The sequence below is a fragment of the Hydra vulgaris genome, chromosome 11 (genome assembly GCF_038396675.1).
Source record: "Hydra vulgaris chromosome 11, alternate assembly HydraT2T_AEP".
In the NCBI taxonomy this organism is placed as follows: domain Eukaryota; kingdom Metazoa; phylum Cnidaria; class Hydrozoa; order Anthoathecata; family Hydridae; genus Hydra; species Hydra vulgaris.
In genome coordinates, this window is record NC_088930.1 from 4,982,647 (window position 1) to 5,002,500 (window position 19,854).

The 19,854-nt window shown below is 27.8% G+C and overlaps 1 protein-coding gene across 2 annotated transcripts in view; it reads left to right on the forward strand.

Annotated features, from left to right (window-relative positions):
- Positions 1-19,854, forward strand: part of LOC100209321 (V-type proton ATPase 116 kDa subunit a 1) — a 94,720-nt gene that overhangs the window by 19,838 nt on the left and 55,028 nt on the right. For both annotated transcript variants that reach the window (XM_065809857.1, XM_065809858.1), the window contains exons 7-10: positions 14,073-14,282; positions 15,818-15,911; positions 16,085-16,162; positions 17,874-18,299. In XM_065809857.1, the coding sequence (XP_065665929.1) occupies positions 14,073-14,282; positions 15,818-15,911; positions 16,085-16,162; positions 17,874-18,299 (808 nt within the window). The remainder of the gene's footprint in view (positions 1-14,072; positions 14,283-15,817; positions 15,912-16,084; positions 16,163-17,873; positions 18,300-19,854) is intronic.

Sequence of the window (19,854 nt, forward strand, 5' to 3'; positions counted from 1 at the left end):
GCTTGAATTAATCCTATTTCCAGGATCAATTTAACAATGCCAAACTGTGCACAGTGCCAAAATGTGTACATATGTTTTGACATTTATTTGTCAAAATATCTTGAAAGTTAAAGAAGCATATAATGCAGCATTTTAATTTTTACATTTGAACATAATTGAGACTTTAAAATAACAATGTTGCTAAAAAATAAATATTCAATTCATATTTTTTATTTAAAAATAAAAATTTTGAATGTTTTTTTTTTTTTTGATTTTTTGCCAAGAGGATGTTTTAAAATGTATTTTCTTGTTGTTTTTTTATTATTTGTGTTCTTTTTTCAAAAATGTTCTCATTCAAGGTTTATTTACATTTAACAAATTTTGAGCAGGAAAATTTGAACAGAGGAATTAGATTTTGAATTAAAAAGGTTCCTTAAAATTAATTTAGTGGCTTTTTTGTCACAAAAATGTCTGCAAAAAAAAAGATAATGTCACTAAAATATAAAGATTAAAAAATTTTAATAGTTTAAATCTAAGTTGTAAAAATTTTAAAATTAATTCATTATAATAATTTATCTGTTTCTAGCTTTTTATATAATTTTTTGGTTCGCCAATGAATTAATTAAATAATGATATCTAATTAGTTTAGATATAAAGTTTCAGAGAAATTTCCCTTCAAAAAAATACTGGTAAAAAAATAACTTTTAAAACAATAAGTTAGGAGTTAACAACAAGCAAAATTAAACAGTTGAAAAAAGTCTTTAAATAAACTGTAAATTGTATGAGTCAGGAAAGTATAAAACCATGAAGCCTGCATAAAAGATGTTTTTAATGAATTGGATATATAGTTTTCACAAGAGATCAGTAAGCAAATATAATCTTAGAAGAGGTAAACTGTTTATCAATATAGTAATATGAACATTTCAATAATTATTATCATTAAACAACTGAGTTTTGTTTGGAACAAAGTTTATCAAGAAGTTGAAATCAAAATTTATCGCAGCTCTAATTTGTTATATGGTAGAGTTCTTAATGCTGCATTATAAGTTCACAAGATCAGCATTCCAACACTCACCGAATCTTAAAAACATCCATCAACATCTTACTAATTTCACTAATTAATAAGAGTTTCTCAAAAATAAATTCTAATAGTTTGTCAACAGTAACTTTTTTTAAAATCTTCTCATCTTCTCAATAGCTAGTTTTAATAGTTCCCAGCAAACATTCAGTCTAAAAAAGACGTCTTTTAAGCATATAAAAAACGTCTAATACGTTTAAAAGATCTATAAAAAATGTATTTCTTAGACCTAATGTTAGGCTTTATCTATGCTAGTATATCTTTTTTGACATTTCTGTATTATCTGATAAAGAATATTTGAGTCTGTATTATCAAATAAATCTAAATCTGATTTAAATTTTACCTGTTTCAAATTGCACATTTTTTATCAGTAAGATAAAGTATTTCAATGAGTTTTTTCTTCGAGATGAAGCCTCATTTCTTTTCCAAATAGAGCTTTGTTTTTTGAAAAATGTAATATTTAAAGTTGACAGTTTGATATGCTTGTTGAATATTCCAATGAGGTTTAAATTTTGTTTAGTTATTTCACCATATTTAGTTGGGGTTGATAGCCGGGACTAGAAAAAAAATTTTAATACTTTATATATTGTAATTTTAATACTTTATATATTGTAGTTTTATGCTTACATTTACTATTTATTAAGAACTGGCATATAATTATATATTTTCAAACTCTAATTTACGTCCAACAAGATTGCAAGCAACCACTATTAAGTTATGAGTTACTTTAAAATAGAGATTAAGTAAAAATACTAGGAAACGGTTAACTAAAGACTTGAAAAGTTGTAGGTTGTATATAAAAAAAAAACATGAAGATGGCTAATAGTTATAAGGTTTTTTTGATGTGCAAGGAAAAAAAAACTGGACTAATAAAAGTTTTTATAGCATGCAGGGACAGATACAGTAAAAGGATGCAACTTGTTGAATAAAAAACAAGCAAGAATGAGTTATGGTTTATCGTAATAGAGATAATAGCTTGTTTGAACATTGACCATGATTGTATTTGTAGAAAAAAGAAAGAAATGCAACCTTACAATAATAAAGGAGTGGCTCAAGCTTGGCAGATAAAGCAGGTCTAATTAATAATTTTTTTTAAAATGTTAATTCACCTCTCTAAGGCTGAAAACACCACTACAGACAAGGAGGCTACTTAATTGTGGTTATAGCCCTCTCTCAACTATATAACTCCGAAACACAAACCTTGACAACTAAGGTAGCTGCGCAAAGAAACAAGTTGAGCGCGTTACTACCAGGGACATGGTGGGGATCGAATTAGTACCTCTTGCTTATGGCGCGAGCGCTCTACCACTACACCATGACGGCATTACATTTACATTTAGTGCTTTTAGACTTTGTCTGAGAGTAAGAGGGTTGTTACTCATCAATATAGGAATTCCAACATTATTGCGATATTTTTTTTCAGTAAATAAATGAGTTTTGTTGTCTAACAAAAATTGCAGATTTTAAGTCCAGAATTTAAATCTGTAAACCACTGTAAGCCTTAGGCTGTTACAGAAGAGAGATCAGATTAAAAATCAGCTGCTTGTTTTAAGCGAAGATTTTTTTGTCAAGACCAGAGTATAAAGTTGAGTTGTCAACAAATAGAGTTGACACTTTTTAAAAATTAAATATTATTAAATATTATATAGTTAATAAGGTTAAATGTTAGACTTACTTTAGTTAATGACATTGTTGAAGACTAACCAAAAGTCTCTAGAGCCTAACATCTGATATAAAATACAAGATTTAGTAAACTGAGAATAACAGAGCTTAACATCAGACGGGAACTTTTTACATTGGCTATTGGAATAATAAAAGGACATTTGTTCTTAAGAGAAATGTTCTTGTAAAAAAGGTAAAATTAATAAAGCAACTGCTCAAAATGGTGAAAAATATGGAGTAGAATGAAGTTTGACTAAAAATTGAAGAGTAGGAATAAAAGCTCCAAATTTTTGTCCAGAAAGAATAAAAGCTTCTGAGATGCGCTTTATGCATACATATTATGGACATGAACATATATGTTTGCTATTTATTTAGATGCTGGCATACAATATCCTTTCATATTTATAAAAACTTTAGTATTTATATGGTGTAGCATTTGCCAAAAGAAAAGAAGATGATGATGATGATGATGATGATGATGATGATGATGATGATGATGATGATGATGATGATGATGATGATGATGATGATGATGATGATGATGATGATGATGATGATGATGATGATGATGATGATGGTGGTGGTGGTAATAATGATAATGATGATCATGTTGATCATAATGATGTTTATATATGCATATATATACAAAGTATAACATGAATTTTGAATTAAAAAAAAACACTTTAGGAAGTATAAATGGTTATGCAGCCCTAGTCACAAATCTGACCCTGCCGCAGCATCAAACCCGGTGCTGGCTCCGGTCAAATATCAACCCCAGTCGTTTACTATGCTGGCACCTGCTGTAAGGAAATTTAGCAGAAACATTGCTGTATATTGACATTTTTCATGACAATATTTGCCATATAAAAAATAGTAATAATAAAAAAAAGGACTTCAGATACATTCAAATCTGTTGAAAATCGTTTAGAATAGCCCCTGCCTAGCCCCAAGCTCTTACAGAAAAAATCACATTGCAGATCAGCTATTTCTAAGCAACCAAAAAATAATTACTTTTTGTCAAGACTGGAGTAAGTAGTTGTATCATTAACAAATAAAACCACTTTAAATTCAAGATTATGAGGAAGATTGTTAATATTAATGAGAAATAGCACATAATCAAGAATTGAACTTAGTGGTTTAGAAGTTACTAAATAAAAAGTGTTTGAAACAGTTTAAAAGAATGATTTAATAATTTTAAAAACTTTTCTAAATGGCAATATCAGTATTGGTCATGAGTAAATTCAGCTATCACTTTATATATGCTGAAAGACTGGCAACTGCCTAGGTTATTGCTTAAGTTGTCACTTTAGCCAAATCTACTTTTTTTTTTTTTTTTTGAGACTTATTATGTATTTGGCTCATTTATCTTTTGATCTGACTCATATGAACTTCTTGGTTCTAGTACCGTTCACCCATATGAACTGCTTGGTTATAGTACCATGACCCATATGAACTGCTTGGTTCAAGTACCGTTCACCCATATGAACTGCTTGGTTATAGTACCACCCACCCATATGGCAATAAACCTCAAAATATTGACTTATTTATATTGCTAACTTTTTCGACTAGTATTTCAAAGAACACTAATTAATTACCCTTGCTCATTGATTTGTGTCTTGTCTCTGATGCAGGTTTTTCTTGTCTCCAGGTTTTTTCTTTGTGCTGCTACTATTTTTAATCATATTCGTTTCTTTCATTTTTTTCACAAGCGCAACTCTTGTGAACAATCATCTTTTTATTATTGCAAAAAAAAAAAAGAGAGAGAGATGCAAAGAAGTGTTGCTAAATGTCATATTTTATGTTAACAAGTTTTAGAGGCTTTTGGCAAATTTTTAAGTGTAAACAAAGTTTTTTAAGTCATAAACAAAACCTAACATTCCATTTCTCATACATGAGTCTGATCTCATTATCTCTCCCAACAATAAGGCAGAAGATGTTCAATTCTTTAATTTAACTGATAACTTGTCAACCATTATGATTGTGAATGGTTTGACTATTGCTTTTGATATATATCAAGTATAAGCGGCAGCAGCAAGAGCCAATTGCGTATTAAGCTCTCTCGAAAAAGCTTTTTTCACAGAAATCAAGCATAAGTCATATGAGGAAAGGCTCTGTTTCCTTGGACTTACAATTCTTGAAGAAAGAAGAAATCAAGGTGATTTAATTTAGCAATTTAAAATCGTTCACAATATAGAATTTGTCGTACAACAGGTGTATGCTCCATCAATATTTATATATCAATATTACATCAAGAGTTACTGGCTACAAGGTCACAATTGGCAATTACCTAAACAAGTAGTCAAAAATTGAAAAGAGAGGAAGCATTTCTTCACTAAACGCATGGTAAATGCATGGAACGCACTTCCATCAAATGCAGCCTATGCAGTCTTGGTAACCACAAGGTTACCAAGACTGAAAAAAGCCACTTAAGTGCAAAAAAAGCCACTTAAGAGAATTACCTCTTAAGTGGCTTTTTTTGCTGATAAAATGACTACATCCTCCAGTATTGACAAAAATTATAGTTATTTGATTGCTAAAAGCAGGCAGTGAAAACAAGCAACCCAGTTGCTTACTTTTTGATAATATGTAATGAAATATTGTTGATATCCCTATATTAATGAATGGCATTACTCTTACTGATTCTTTTATTTTATGTCTTCTTGGATTATCTTTCACCACGGACCTCTCATGGAAACTGTGTACAACCCATTTCAAAGTTACCATTTTCTTATTCCTGATTCCATTCTCTTTAAATCTCTTTTTTGTTCTGTATGGAATATTGTTGTCCTTGTATGGAATATTGTTTTTTTTTTATGGATTGTTGTTGTCTTAGTATGGAATTTTGTTAAATATTTGATTTCTAGTTAGTTCTAGTTAGTTAGTGCTAGTTCTTGTGTTGATGTCATTTCTTATTTAAACAATTTTAAAAATGAATTGTGAATATAGTAAGACCTGCTTTAGCCAACAAACTTAAGCCTCTGCTAATTCACCTCCCTAAGGTTGAGAAGGCCACTACAATCAAGGAAGCTCATTAATTGTGATTACAACCCTCTCACATCTCTATAACTCCGAAACACAAACTTTGACGAACAAGGTCGCTGCGTGGAGAAACAAGTTAAGCATGGTATTACTGGGGAGATTAAACTCAGAATTTCTTGCTTATAAGGCAAACACTTTACCACTACACCACTACCATAATACTTTTATTAATTTTCTGAATCTAAACTAAAGTTTCTAATATCATGCATGTTTCAAACCCAAAAAAAGTTGGACCAGATGGAATTCATCCCATTGTGTTAAAGGAATGTTTAAATAATTTTTCTAATCCATTTACTTTATTATTTAACAAATTAATCCATGAAGGTGTAGTACCTAATTCATACAAACAAAATGCTGTTGTTTAAAAATGAAAAAAAAAAAATTATTGGCCCGTTTTACTTTTTTGTAAATATTTAAATGTTTAGTATCTACCCAGCTATTACATTTGAATATTATCATTTTATTATTTTCTCATCAACAAAGATTTTCAATTGAAACATATCAATTAAGCAAGACTTAATCGATTATATTTAGCTTTCTCATTTTAACTATAAAGATTTAACATGACTTTAAGTCCAAACTGTAGTGTATTGTTATCTTACATTTTTTCTATTTAACTTCTTGAGATTTTTAAATTTTTTAATAACTTGTTACTTTTGTTATTGCTTTAATATAGTTTTAGTGTACAGTGGTGTGAAAAATGTTAGAATCTACAAATGTTAATGGTTTCTCAATTTAAAGCATGGCATTTAGTTTTTTTTAATAGATACAAGTAAAAAAAAAACTTTGTTATGTTATAAGTTACTTTTGGAGAGTGCAAAAGAATTTTGATATTTAAATGAGTTTTCAGTATGGTTTGGTAGCTATTTTGACATGTTACTATGTATATTATATGTACTAGTAATGTTTGTGAGAAAGTATGTGTATACTAAGCAGCATAAAGACACTTTTTGCATTTTATTTTATTTTGAACATAAGATACTCTGTAATACTACACATACAGCTTTATGAGCTCAATTTCTCTGCCCTAGTTTAAGCAAAAGTTTAAAAGATCAAGCCAAAGCCCTATAAATCCTAATGTATTTTTTTAGGTAAAGATAGACAAAAAAAAGTAGTTGGCAGTTAATAAGTAATTCATACCAACCCCAAACACTTTATACAGCTGAAAATGATCCTAAAATGCTCAGATTGTGATGGAAATGTGGCACAATGGTCATAAATGTGCTTCTTACATAACTTCGGGGATTCAGGCTGGCATGGAATCTTTTGTTTCCTCATGACGGTTCCAGGTCAGGCCTCACTCTCCTCCATGGTTTTCCTCACATTGTGCTGCTGCAATTTCCAATTAAAACCATTAGTTCCATATCTATCAGCAAAACATTTCTCCAGAGAACAGATGTCTGTTTATTACTGCTAGAAACCATTGTAAAAAGGTTTTGTCTAATGCCAAAGCCCGCTATTCTCAGGTCATAAAATCTTGCATCTCATCTCAAAAATTTGGCTCTCGTGACTTCTGGAGAATCTTTAATAGTATTAATAATAAGGGAAAATCTATAATTCCACCTCTCTTGTATGGTTCAGACTTTGTCACCTCACCTAAAGACAAAGCTGAATTGTTTGCTAAAAACTTTTCATCAATATCATCTCTTGATTCCACTAGTTGCTTTCTACCTGATATTGCCAACAAACAGGTTGATCCATTGCTTGACATTCATATCACTCCAGCATCTGTATCTAAAGTGATTTCCTGCCTAGACGCTTCTACAGCTTGTGGCCAGGACAACATACCTGTTATTGTCTTGCAGAAGTGTTCTCAGGAGCTGTCGTCTATACTCTCAAAACTATTCAACAAGTGCTTATCAGAGTCTTGCTTTCCAACCTGCTGGAAAAAGGCATCTGTTATCCTTATCTTCAAAAGTTCTAAAGAGCGATCTGATTTGTCTAACTACCGTCCCATTCGTCTTCTTCCTATCATAAGCAAGGTTTTTGAATCTTTAATTAACAAACACTTAATTTCTCATCTTGAATCTAATAACTTACTTTCTAACCATCAATAATGATTTCAATCTTCTCGTTCTACAGCTGATTTGCTAACAGTAATAATCGATAGGTTTTATCGTGCGTTAGATAAAGGTGAAGAGGTTAAGGCCAATGCTCTTGATATTTCAAAAGCTTGTGATAAAGTTTGGCATGCTGGTCTTTACCATAAACTTTCTTCTTATGGTGTATCTGGCAACATCTTTAAGATTATTGAATCCTTCCTTTCCAATCATAGTATAAAAGTTGTCCTCGATCAACAGCACTCTTCTTCTTTTTCTGTAACTTTAGGGTTTCCTCAAGGTTCTATCCTTGGCCCTATACTCTTTTTAATTTACATTAACAATCTTCCAGATATTCTCATATCTAAGCATTGTTTGCTGATGATACTACCATTTATTCTTGTCGTGATAAGAAGCCAACACTCTCTGATTGCTTGGAGGAGGCATTTGAGCTTGAAAAGGATCTCACTTCTACTACAGCATGGGGCTCACAGTTGCTGGTAAACTTCAATACAGATAAAACTCAATTTTTTTCAGCCAATCGTTATCACAATAATTTATATCTTCCTATATTTATGAATGGTGATGTACTGGATGAGTCATCCACTCTTCATCTTCTAGGATTAACTCTTACTTCCAATCTTTCTTGAAACCATATTTCAAATCTGTTGCAAAATTAGCATCTGCTAAGGTTGCATCTTTTTATTGAGCTTAGCACTTTCTTACTTTAGATTCTATTCTCTATCTCTCTAAATCTCAAATCCGACCTTGCATGGAATACTGTTGCCATATCTGGGGCGGTTCTTCTAATGATGCTCTTTCTCTTTTAGACAAGGTGCAAAAACGCATTGTAAACATAGTTGAACCTGCTCTTGCAGCCAACCTCCAACCATTATCACATCATCGTAATGTTGCTTCTCTTTCTCTTTTCTACAAATACTATAATGGGCAATGCTCTAAAGAGCTAGTGTCTCTTGTGCCATCTACTAAAATTCATTCTTGTGTTACTCGTCATTCAATTAAGTCTCATCCTTTTTCTGTGACTGTTCCTAAGTGCTCCAAAAACTCTTATTCGTCTAGTTTTTTTCCTCAAACATTAGCTCTTTGGAATTCGCTTTCTTCATCTTGCTTACCTGATTCATATAATTTGCAATCCTTTAAGTCGTCTGTCATTCGTTATGTTGCTCTACAATCTTCAACTTTTCTCTTCCAGTAATTTCCAACTTTAATTAGTGGTTGCTTGCTGCCTTTTTGGAAGCGAAGATGTTTAAAAATAATAATAATAATAATAATAATAATAACATATGCTAAATATTTTGACTGGTTTGTGCAAGAAAAAAGAAATTAAATTTAAAACAAATTTGAGCAAAATAATATTAATGTTTCTAATAGTTGTGTAAATTGTTATTTTATCCAATCAGGTTTCATTTTTTTGGGACCAAGCAAGTAGCCACTGCTAATAATTAAAAGCCAAATATCCCTAGTAGGATAAAGACTATCAACATTTCTTAACAAAAACTCCTGTTCAGGCTTAACAAAAACTCCTGTTCAGAGCAAATCTAGTTAAATCACATTATTTTATTGCACACATTTTTGTTCCTCTTTGCTTTCTCATATGTAACCTAGATCTTTAAAAAGTTTAATTTACTAATTCAAATTGTTTGCTACATTTTTGATCCAGAACATATATCATATGGCCTTGTCAACGGTCAAAATAGTTCAAGAGATATGAACCCAATTTAAAATATAAAAATAATCAACATTCAGGGAGCTTCGCAGTATAAACAAATTTGCAAATTTTCATTGATTTCACTTTAATTAATGTACAAAAATAATAATGTATATGACTTTGAAATCAAGGAAGTGTGCTCATAATTTGAAAATAGTACTCTAAAACATGTTGAAAGGTTGGCTAAGCAAAAACAGTTTATTATGGAAATTTTTTGATTTGAACAATATAAAAAATTTCCAAACTATTTTGCACAAAATGATTGTTTTATGTTTTTTAAGTTGTCGGTTCTAATATTTTTCACACCACTGCACAGTGGTGTGAAAAATAAAGACGTCACTTTTGTAATAAATTTTCATTAAAAAAGTACAAAAGTTTTTGACTCAATTTTTTTATATTTATTTATAAGTTTCTTTTTTTGTTTTGTTTTTTTGTCAGAATTTTTAAGATATCTTAAATTCTACATCAATTAAGTTTCACTTCATTTAAGTCAAAAAAACTTTTTAAAATTACTCTAAAAAATGTTAAAAAATGCAACTTTTTGTAATTTTGGTTTTGCTGTTTGTTCAAAAGACATCCAGCTTATTCCACAATTCCAGCTTATTCCACAGTTCCAGCTTATCTAACACAATCTTTATTAAGTTCAGGTTATGGTAATATCTCATCAAAAAATTCAGCTGTATATATTCATGCATTATGAATAATTTTTAGCTACTAACATGCAACCTTTTTTATGCTCTAATATTCTTAAAGTATATAATTCATTTAAAAAGTATATAAATGCAAAAAATTTAAAAATATCAATAACTAAGTCACTTTGTTTGGTTAACTTTACTTTTGGTAAAAAGATATTTTTTCATAATTTTTAACTATTTTAAAGTCGAGAACCGTTGAGACATTTTATGGTTTTTGAATCGCTTTTATTTCAATAGAAACAATTTTTCATTTTATTTAGACACATTTGTTTCACTTTCCCTAAAACCACTACAAAAAAAATATGAATAATAATTTTCTACAACTTTTACTTTAATAAACTGAACTTTTTTTGTTACTTGGTTTTTAAAAATGTTAGTAAAATTGACTCGCCTAAAAATTATTCTTTAAAATTTACCAAAAAGTGTGTTATTGCTGAAAAATGCAGAACTTTATTAACAGAAAAACTAAAGTCTTGTTATGATAATAATATAAAAGAAAATCAAATTTTCAAAATGCATCTTTTTACTTTCATTAACCAATACAAACTTAAAATGATTAAATACAAACATTGCAAATCCTGTTAAAAAGTGCGAGTTCAATTTACTCAAGGGTTTTTTAATCAACAAATTGATTGCTGCAAGAAACAGTGCTATCCATTCTTCTTCATCTATCAATATTTTGAGATATCTTGATGACTCAAACAAAAAACAAGAGGTTTTTTATTATTAAACAACTAACTTTTTGTTTATAAATAGTATTTGAAAATGTCTTTTATCTATAAGTACTATTTTTATGACTATATTTATAAGTATATTTTTAACAAATTTCTTTTATAAAGAACTAAAGTACAATGCTGGGATGAGAAAGCACATTGTACTTATAATGGAGCTTCATATAATTTATTAAAAACTATTCCTATTGAAAAGCTCTTATCAGCTTCCTATTGAAAAGCTCTTATTAGCTTATTAGTTTATCGGCATCTGCTAAAGCAATGCGATAACTTGATTTGGATATGTCCTAATGCATTTAAAAAAAGAATCATCAAGTGCAACAAGTATTACCAAGTTCTTAAAACGCAATTTAAAGCATAATTTTAAATCATCATTGACTCATGAGGATTCTCTTGCATTGATGATCTCAACAGATTTGACCAGAAATGCTTATCAAAAGCTTTAAAACAATGCCAAGAAGCACAATGCTGTACTTTATCCAAGCTATTGCAAAGTACTACAAGCTAAACAACTATGCTACCGTAAGAATGCAACAGTTACAGAATCAAAATGCGAGGTACCTTTGCAAGATCTGCTGAATCATACAAGTTGTCAATTACTGCAGTTATATCAAGTTTAATCTGAAGTTAAAAACTTGGTTGAACTTTTTGATAAAACATTAGTTCTAAGTGGGAAATGGGGCTTTGACGGTGCATCTAGACAAAGTATGTACAAAAAGCAATTTTATTTGGTCAATAGCAGCTCTGATAAGCACATGTTAGCGACAACATTTCTTCCACTTGATCTTTCTTTTGAGAATACATTAATGTCTTCTGGAAAAATGTCTAGTTCAATTTAGAGAAATCAAAACCCTCATCTTCTCATTTTTGTATACCAATTAGACTACAGTTCAAAAAAGAAGACTTTAATTTGTTACGACAAGAAAAAGAGTATATACAGAATCAAATAGCATCATTAGAAGACACAATAGTAAGCTTTCCAAATGAGCAAAACAAGTTAATTCAGCTAAGAGTTATGTATAATCTGGTGCTTACCATGATAGATGGCAAAGCTGCTAATGCCATATGCAGTCAAAAATCTTCAGCGTTGTGCAACATTTGTTTGACAACACTAAAGCAAATGAACTTAATGCTTTGTGAAAAAAAAAAAACTGTTAATAAAGCAGTCTTCAGCTAGGTCTATCAAGTTTGCATACCTGGATTTATTGTTTTGAATTTTTCAAAGAAATTTTAAGACTTGGCAAATTCATGATCAAGACCATAAAATGTTGGCTTCAGATCTAAAACATCACATTTAAATTGAATTTCGAAAGTGTTTGGGTCTTATTGTTGACATTAAAAGAAGGTGGTAATGGCACAACTGATGACAGTGATACCTCGTGAAAAGCATTTTAAAATTACCAAATTTTCAGCGAGAATACTGGGGTTGATGTCAAACTGGTTTGCCGCTTCTCTACATTATATTGAGTGTCATAAACTCAAATGTAAACATCAATTTTTCTACATTTGAAGCCTACTGCAAAGCAACTTTTGAAAGGTATGTTTTTTCCTACAATTGATTTTTTATGCCAGTTTCAGTACATAAACTGGTGGTCCACACCATTCAAATTGTGTTAAATAATTATCAACCACGATTGCTTGGTTTTTTTTGGAGTTTTATCAGAAGATCCAGCTGAAAAAGAATGAAAGAGTTTAAGAAATACAGAAGTAAATATTCCAGAAAAATGAGCAACGTATTGATAAACCGAGATATGCTAAATAAATGATTGGAAATAAGTGATCCCATTATTTTAACAATAATTGATAATAGTAACAAAGCAATGGCAAATAAACACAAACTCACAAGTGAAATCCTTTCACTAGTAGAATTACTAGAAAATAATTAAGTTGTAACACAAAATGATCTAAGAGGCGAATATGAAGACGAGAAAATACCAAACCAAATAAATAAACAAGTTGAAGATAGTGATACAGACGAAGATAAGGAAGAAGCATACAAAGAAGAAGAGACCAAAGAAGAAAGAGTTAAGAAATAGTGATGTTGATTAGCCTGATTACTATTATGATTAATATTATTAAACTAATATAATAATTTTAAAAAAACAAATAATTTGATAAATTTTATTTTTACTTAAATTTAAAAATATTTTTTCTGTTTTTTCTCCATAATCATATTTAAGTTATATTTTTTCGTATAACTGATTAAAATAGAAAATTTGTTTCTATGGAAATAAATAAAATGATTCCAATAATACTCAAAAAAAATGTTGTTAAAATCGCTAAGCGCATTAAAAGAACTCGTCATTCAAAATTATTATAAAAACTTTAAAACATAGTAACTTTAACTGAATTTTTTTAAGACAGTCATTTACCATTGGCAGTAAAGAAAAATTAAAAATTTTTTTTTTACCCCTTTGGCACTATATATAAAATACATTTAAAAAATGCCTTTTTCTCAAAATTTCACAATAAAAATATGAAGGTGTGTATAAATTTAAAACAAAAAAGTAATTTTTTTTTAACCTAACAGCATGTTGTTGGTGTTTATAAAAGTTTCTAAATTTTTTGCATTTATATACTTTTTAAACGAATTATATACTTTAAGAATATTAGAGCATAAAAAAGGTTGCATGTTAGTAGCTAAAAATTATTCATAATGCATGAATATATACAGCTGAATTTTTTGATGAGATATTACCATAACCTGAACTTAATAAAGACTGTATTAGATAAGCTGGAACAGGATGTCTTTTGAACAAACAGCAAATTCAAAATTTCAAAAAGTTGCATTTTTTAACATTTTTTAGAGTAATCTTAAAAATTCTGATTAAAAAACAAACAAAAGAAATTTATAAATAAATAAAAACAAATTCCATTGAAAACTTTTGAACCTTATTAATGGAAATTTATTACAAAAATGACGTCTTTATAATCCATGTAGCGGTCCTGTTAATAAACAAAAATAACAAACCTATATATCTTTAGATAATATAAGCAGTATAATTCATTAAAAAAAAAAAATTCATTTTATAAAGTTTCAAAAAATTTTGAATTATGGCCACATTTTTTAGGTTTTGCACCACTGTGCACTGTAAATATTTTTTATAAATTTTTGTACAGATTTGTTGCTGGTGTGATAACTCGAGATAGAATAGTGCCATTTGAGCGTTTACTTTGGAGAGCTTGCCGTGGTAATGTGTTTTTTAAGCAAGCGGAGATAGAAAATAGACTTTATGATCCCAGTGCTGGCGATTTGGTCTACAAATGTGTATTCATTGTATTTTTTCAAGGAGAGCAGTTAAAGATACGTGTTAAGAAAATCTGTGAAGGGTAATTTTTTTAAATTTAGACTTGACAATTTAACAATAAATTTGTTGTATGAATCTTTAGTATGAACATGCATAATTTTCATTTACATATTATTATGTAAGCTGTATAATGCTTTTTTTAACAAAACTGTTCTTGGTTTCTTTGGTTTCTATTAAAAATATTTTTCTTACTTTTCAAAGTTTTTTGGCCACTATCCACTATTTCTACACAAATAAAAACTTAATCGATCTTTAGACTCCTAATAGTGCAAACATTAGATATATTGGATCATTGGCATTAGATAAATTGGATCTTTGACATTAGATAAATTAAACCATAGTTATGTTTTTACCATTTTAATTAAAACCATAGTTATATTTTTTACTTTTTTTTCTTTGATGTAAACTGCACATTCTCTACTGTGTAGTAGTTGTCCTAAGCCTTATTTAGACATATTTTAGACCTTATTTTTAGACATATTTTAGACCTTATTTAGACATATTTAGACTTATCTATACATTTTAATTTTGGAAGAACTTCGCACCTAATCTACTTAGGGTAATTTTTTAGGGAATTCTTTTTTACATTCCAATGCTATTAAATTATAAATACATTCTGGCATATACTTTCTTTTGGAATTAAATTTAGACAAGTTTTGATAGTTTTTTTTTTTAGTCAATTTTTTTCTATCTGTAAACTTGTGGATATATACCCAAAATATGTTTAGGGTTATAAATATATTAGTTATACTAGTGTGAATGCAAGTAATAGATCATTAATTTTTATAACAAAATATTTTTTTTCTTTAAGTTGTTAAAACTCTGACAAATATTACTTTTAATGGTAGCATCTTCTGCACATCAAAATATTTTAATGATACCATCTTCTGCACAATCAATATTTTTTCTTGAAATTTAAAATGAATTTTATTCATGTTTAAGTTGGTCTAAAAAATAAAAAATAATAGTAGAAGACAAGGAGAAAAAAGCAAACTTAACCCAACCACTTTTTAAAATTGATTTTCTGATGGAGTTTTTTTCATAATTTTTCTGGATACAACCTAAATACTTTGATAGTAAATTTAATTAAGTCAACTTTTTGACATACAAAATTCTAGATTTGATTAGTGTTAATATTGTTGAAATAAAGTTAAAGCATTCTTTTGTGTGTGTGTGTGTGTGTGTGTGTGTGTGTGTGTGTGTGTGTGTGTGTGTGTGTGTGTGTGTGTGTGTGTGTGTGTGTGTGTTGCGAAAATGAACAAACAATTTGACCAATGATCTATTGAGTGAAAATGATCTGATGATCTAATGATTGAAAAAATTGTGAACATTTTTTCCATGCTTTTTGTTGGTTTTCACCTGAAATTTTCTGATTTTTTTTCTCTCTTAAGGTTATTTTTTTTTGTTCAATTTTTAATAATAAAAAAAAAAAATTGATATAGATTTATTTTTTTTCTCTAAAACTTTTTGTATAACCTCAGATGAATTAATGTCTAAAGATTTTAAAGGTGTTAACTTTTAAAACATTCATTTATAACATTAAATTTTTAAATTTAGTTTTCATGCAACTTTGTATCCTTGTCCAGAAACACCTGGTGAACGTAGAGAAATGGCAATAGGTGTAATGACAAGAATTGAAGATTTGGATGCTGTAAGCTGATAATTAAATAATTTTAGTTTTTATTTAAATATTTAAGTTCTTTGATTATTCCAATTTTAGTTTTTTGAGCTGTGTACTTGATGCATTGCAATGCACGCAGAGAAAACAAATTTTGTATTATTTTGTTTCTTTACTAATTTTTGTATTTTTTTAAATTTATTAAGGTAATCAATGAAACTCAAGAACATCGTGGTCGTTTGCTTCAAACAGTCGCAAAAAATATAAAAACTTGGTTGATAAAGGTTATTTTTAAAATTTGTTGTTTGATAAAATTTGAAGAAAAAAATGGAGATCTGAATTTATATTTTTTTAATATATATTATCTATTTTTTAATATGTATATTATATATTTTTTAATATGTATGTATATATATATATATATATATATATATATATATATATATATATATATATATATATATATATATATATATACATATATATATATATATATATATATATCAGGCCTTGTTAAGAAGCGTTATGCAGTTCGCATTTTGCTTGTGAAAAGGCGATATGCCTATGCGTTCAGCAGTTTTGCGTTACGCAAAAACTTTTAGAATATTTAAATAATCTTTTGATATTGTTGTGACGTTTATTCAAAAGAAATAAAGTCGCAAGTAAAAGCATTTAACGGCAATTGTAAACTAATAGATTTTTTTTTGTTAAAGAAACAGTTTGTTTAATAATTTTTTTGTTGTTGTTAAAAATTAGTTAAAGAAGATGAAGTGTTTTAAGCTTTATCTTAAGGAATTAATTGTATCAAATTTTTTTTAATATATAAATTATTTTTTGTCATAATAGTTTAAAAAATGCATGATTTATTTTGATGTAAATATATTATTAATAAGATATTTTATTTCAAGTTTATTGTCGATTCAATAACATAAAGTTTTAATGTTGTTCATTTAATTTATGAAAATAAACTATGATCACGAATGTTATTGGTAACTGATAAAACTCTTTATTGTTTAAAAATACTTTTAAAAAGAGTTCACAAAATAAATAAGAAAAATTTATTAACAGTTGATAAAATAACCAAAAACTATCTGTAAATTTATAAGGAAATAAATAAATATTATGTTACGCTTTATGAAAAAAAATTTTTAAATAAGAACTAAGATTTTATTTGTAACTTTTGTTATAGTGTGAGAAAAAAACTATTTGTATGATTTTTAACACGTTAATAAAATAACTTTAATTACAATGCGATACTTGAAAATACGCTAGTGATGCAATATTACTCCCAACAATACAAAATGTATTTGCTGAGTTGAGTTACTTGGAAATGCGTTACACTTTTTTGTTACACAGCAAAATCTCGTAACAAGGCCTGATGTATATATATATATATGTGTGTGTGTGTGTATATATATATATATATATATATATATATATATATATATATATATATATATATATATATATATATATATGTTTAATTTTTTTAACAAATATGAGTAAATGTTCCAGGTAACAAAAGAAAAACTATTCAAACTAAGATGAGTAAAATATATTTATTATTTAAATTTTGACAAATATTTAAAAAAAATTTTCTCTAACACAGAAGGCCTTTCATATAAAATCTTCAGCTGTGTATATATTCATACACAGCTGAAGATTTTATATGAAAGGCCTTCTGTGTTAGAGAAAATTTTTTTTTAAATATTTGTCAAAATTTAAATAAATATATTTTACTCATCTTAGTTTGAATAGTTTTTCTTTTGTTACCTGGAACATTTACTCATATATATATATATATATATATATATATATATATATATATATATATATATATATACATATATATATATATACATATATATATATATATATATATATATATATATATATATATATATATATATATATATATATATATATATATATATATATATAGACACACACACATACATACATATAGAGTTTAAATATTTAAAAAAAATTTTTCAGGTTAAAAAGATTAAAGCTGTTTATCACACGATGAACATGTTTAACGTAGATGTTACTCACAAATGTTTAATTGCAGAATGTTGGATACCGGTAGCAGATCTAAATGATGTTCAAGCATCTTTAAAAAGAGGTACTGAGAAAAGTGGAGCATCTGTTCCATCAATTGTTAATCGAATGGCCACCAAAAAGGTTCCTCCTACATTTAATCGCACAAATAAGTTTACACACGGTTTCCAAGCCATAGTTGATGCATATGGTGTTGCAGACTATCAAGAAGTAAATCCTGCTCTTTATACAATCATCACTTTTCCCTTTTTGTTTTCTGTCATGTTTGGTGATTTAGGACATGGAGCAATTATGGCTTTGTTTGGATTTTTCTTGATTTTTTATGAAAAAAAGTTAGCTATTTGGAAAGCTGGTGGAGAGGTAAATTAATCTTTTATCGGTTTTAGATTTTCTTAATTGATGGTAGACATAATCATTAGATTATTTATTGAATATTTATAAATGTTTAGTTTTAGCGTTTGAACCAAACACGTTATTTTATCGTGTAAATACTGTTGTGTTATTATTTTGATTTGTTTAATTTTTTAAATGCTAAATTTATTTATTGTGATTTGTTCAACTTTTTTAATGTTTAAAACTTTTAAAATATTTTATTATTGCAACTTGTTTAATTTTTTAACATCCTATGCTATTGCTACTATTTGTTCAATCTTTAAATGATGCTCTAATAATAAACTTTTTTAATTTTTCTGTGGTTGAATTTCTTGTTTTTTTTTTTTTTTTTTAATTTATATCTTTTTTTTTCTAAATTATATCATTATTTCTTGTTTATCTTTTTTTAATTTGTGTTTTTTTTTGCCAAAACTTACTTCAACACTAAATACTTAATTTGTTCTGTGTGTTAAAATCAGTTTAAAAATGGTCATCCCTCTATATTTTTGCAGATAAACATGTTAAAACAATTAAGCATCACCTAAATAATACAAATGTACTTCAAGTTAAATCATACTATTTTCAAAGCAGGAACATGTGCATCCATGGCTTTTTTAAAACCATTGGCTTTAAAAAAGCGATGGATTTTTTTTTAAGCAAAAATGAGTTAAATCTAATATTTAAATAAATAAAAAAAATAATCATAGATTGTAAAAAGGTGGCCTAATAAGTCTAAATACTTACTAATAAGTTTAAATACTTACTAATAAGTTTAAATACTTACTAATAAGTTTTAATACTTGCTGATAAGTTTAAATACTCGCTAATGAATTTAAATTCTCGCTAATACTTAAACAATATATATTGTTGATTCCTGAGCTTAGGTTTAATTTGAATAATAATATCAATGCCTACAAGTTTTGAGCTATCAGAACAAAAACTTACAGAACATGTACTTAATTTGCGAAATGTTGTTGTTATTGCAACAGAGTAAATGTGAATAAAGTTTGAAGAATATTATCTATAAATCAACTGTTATATTTTGCCCATGGTGTGTAATTGGTTGTTATTGTTATTGAAACAGATAAGCCATTTGACAAACAACAAAAAATAAGAAACGTTTTTTAAAGATTAACTCGTTTGTTTTCAAAAAATGTTGTCATAACCTTTATAGAAAAAATGCTTACACATGCTAAAATGTTTAAAAATCAAAAATTGCATTTGTTTTTTGTTCTTTGAATAAAATAAATACAGATATAAGTGGGATTCTTTGGTATCTGCACAGTAGTAGAACCAGTATTCGGTTCAAATCTAAAATAGCTAATAGCAGTTTTGTGCTACAACTCAATACTTAAGTTACTCGACTACATGTTTGAAATCTAGCTACACCATTAACAGCATATGTCTCATCTGTAGTGGAACTTTCAGTTTTAACAGAGGCACCTCTTAAAATTGTTTCTGGTTCTTTTGACTTTCCATATTTCCATTTGAAAATTGTAAGAAAAAACAAAAAAATTAGTAAAACTATAAAAAAAAATCACAT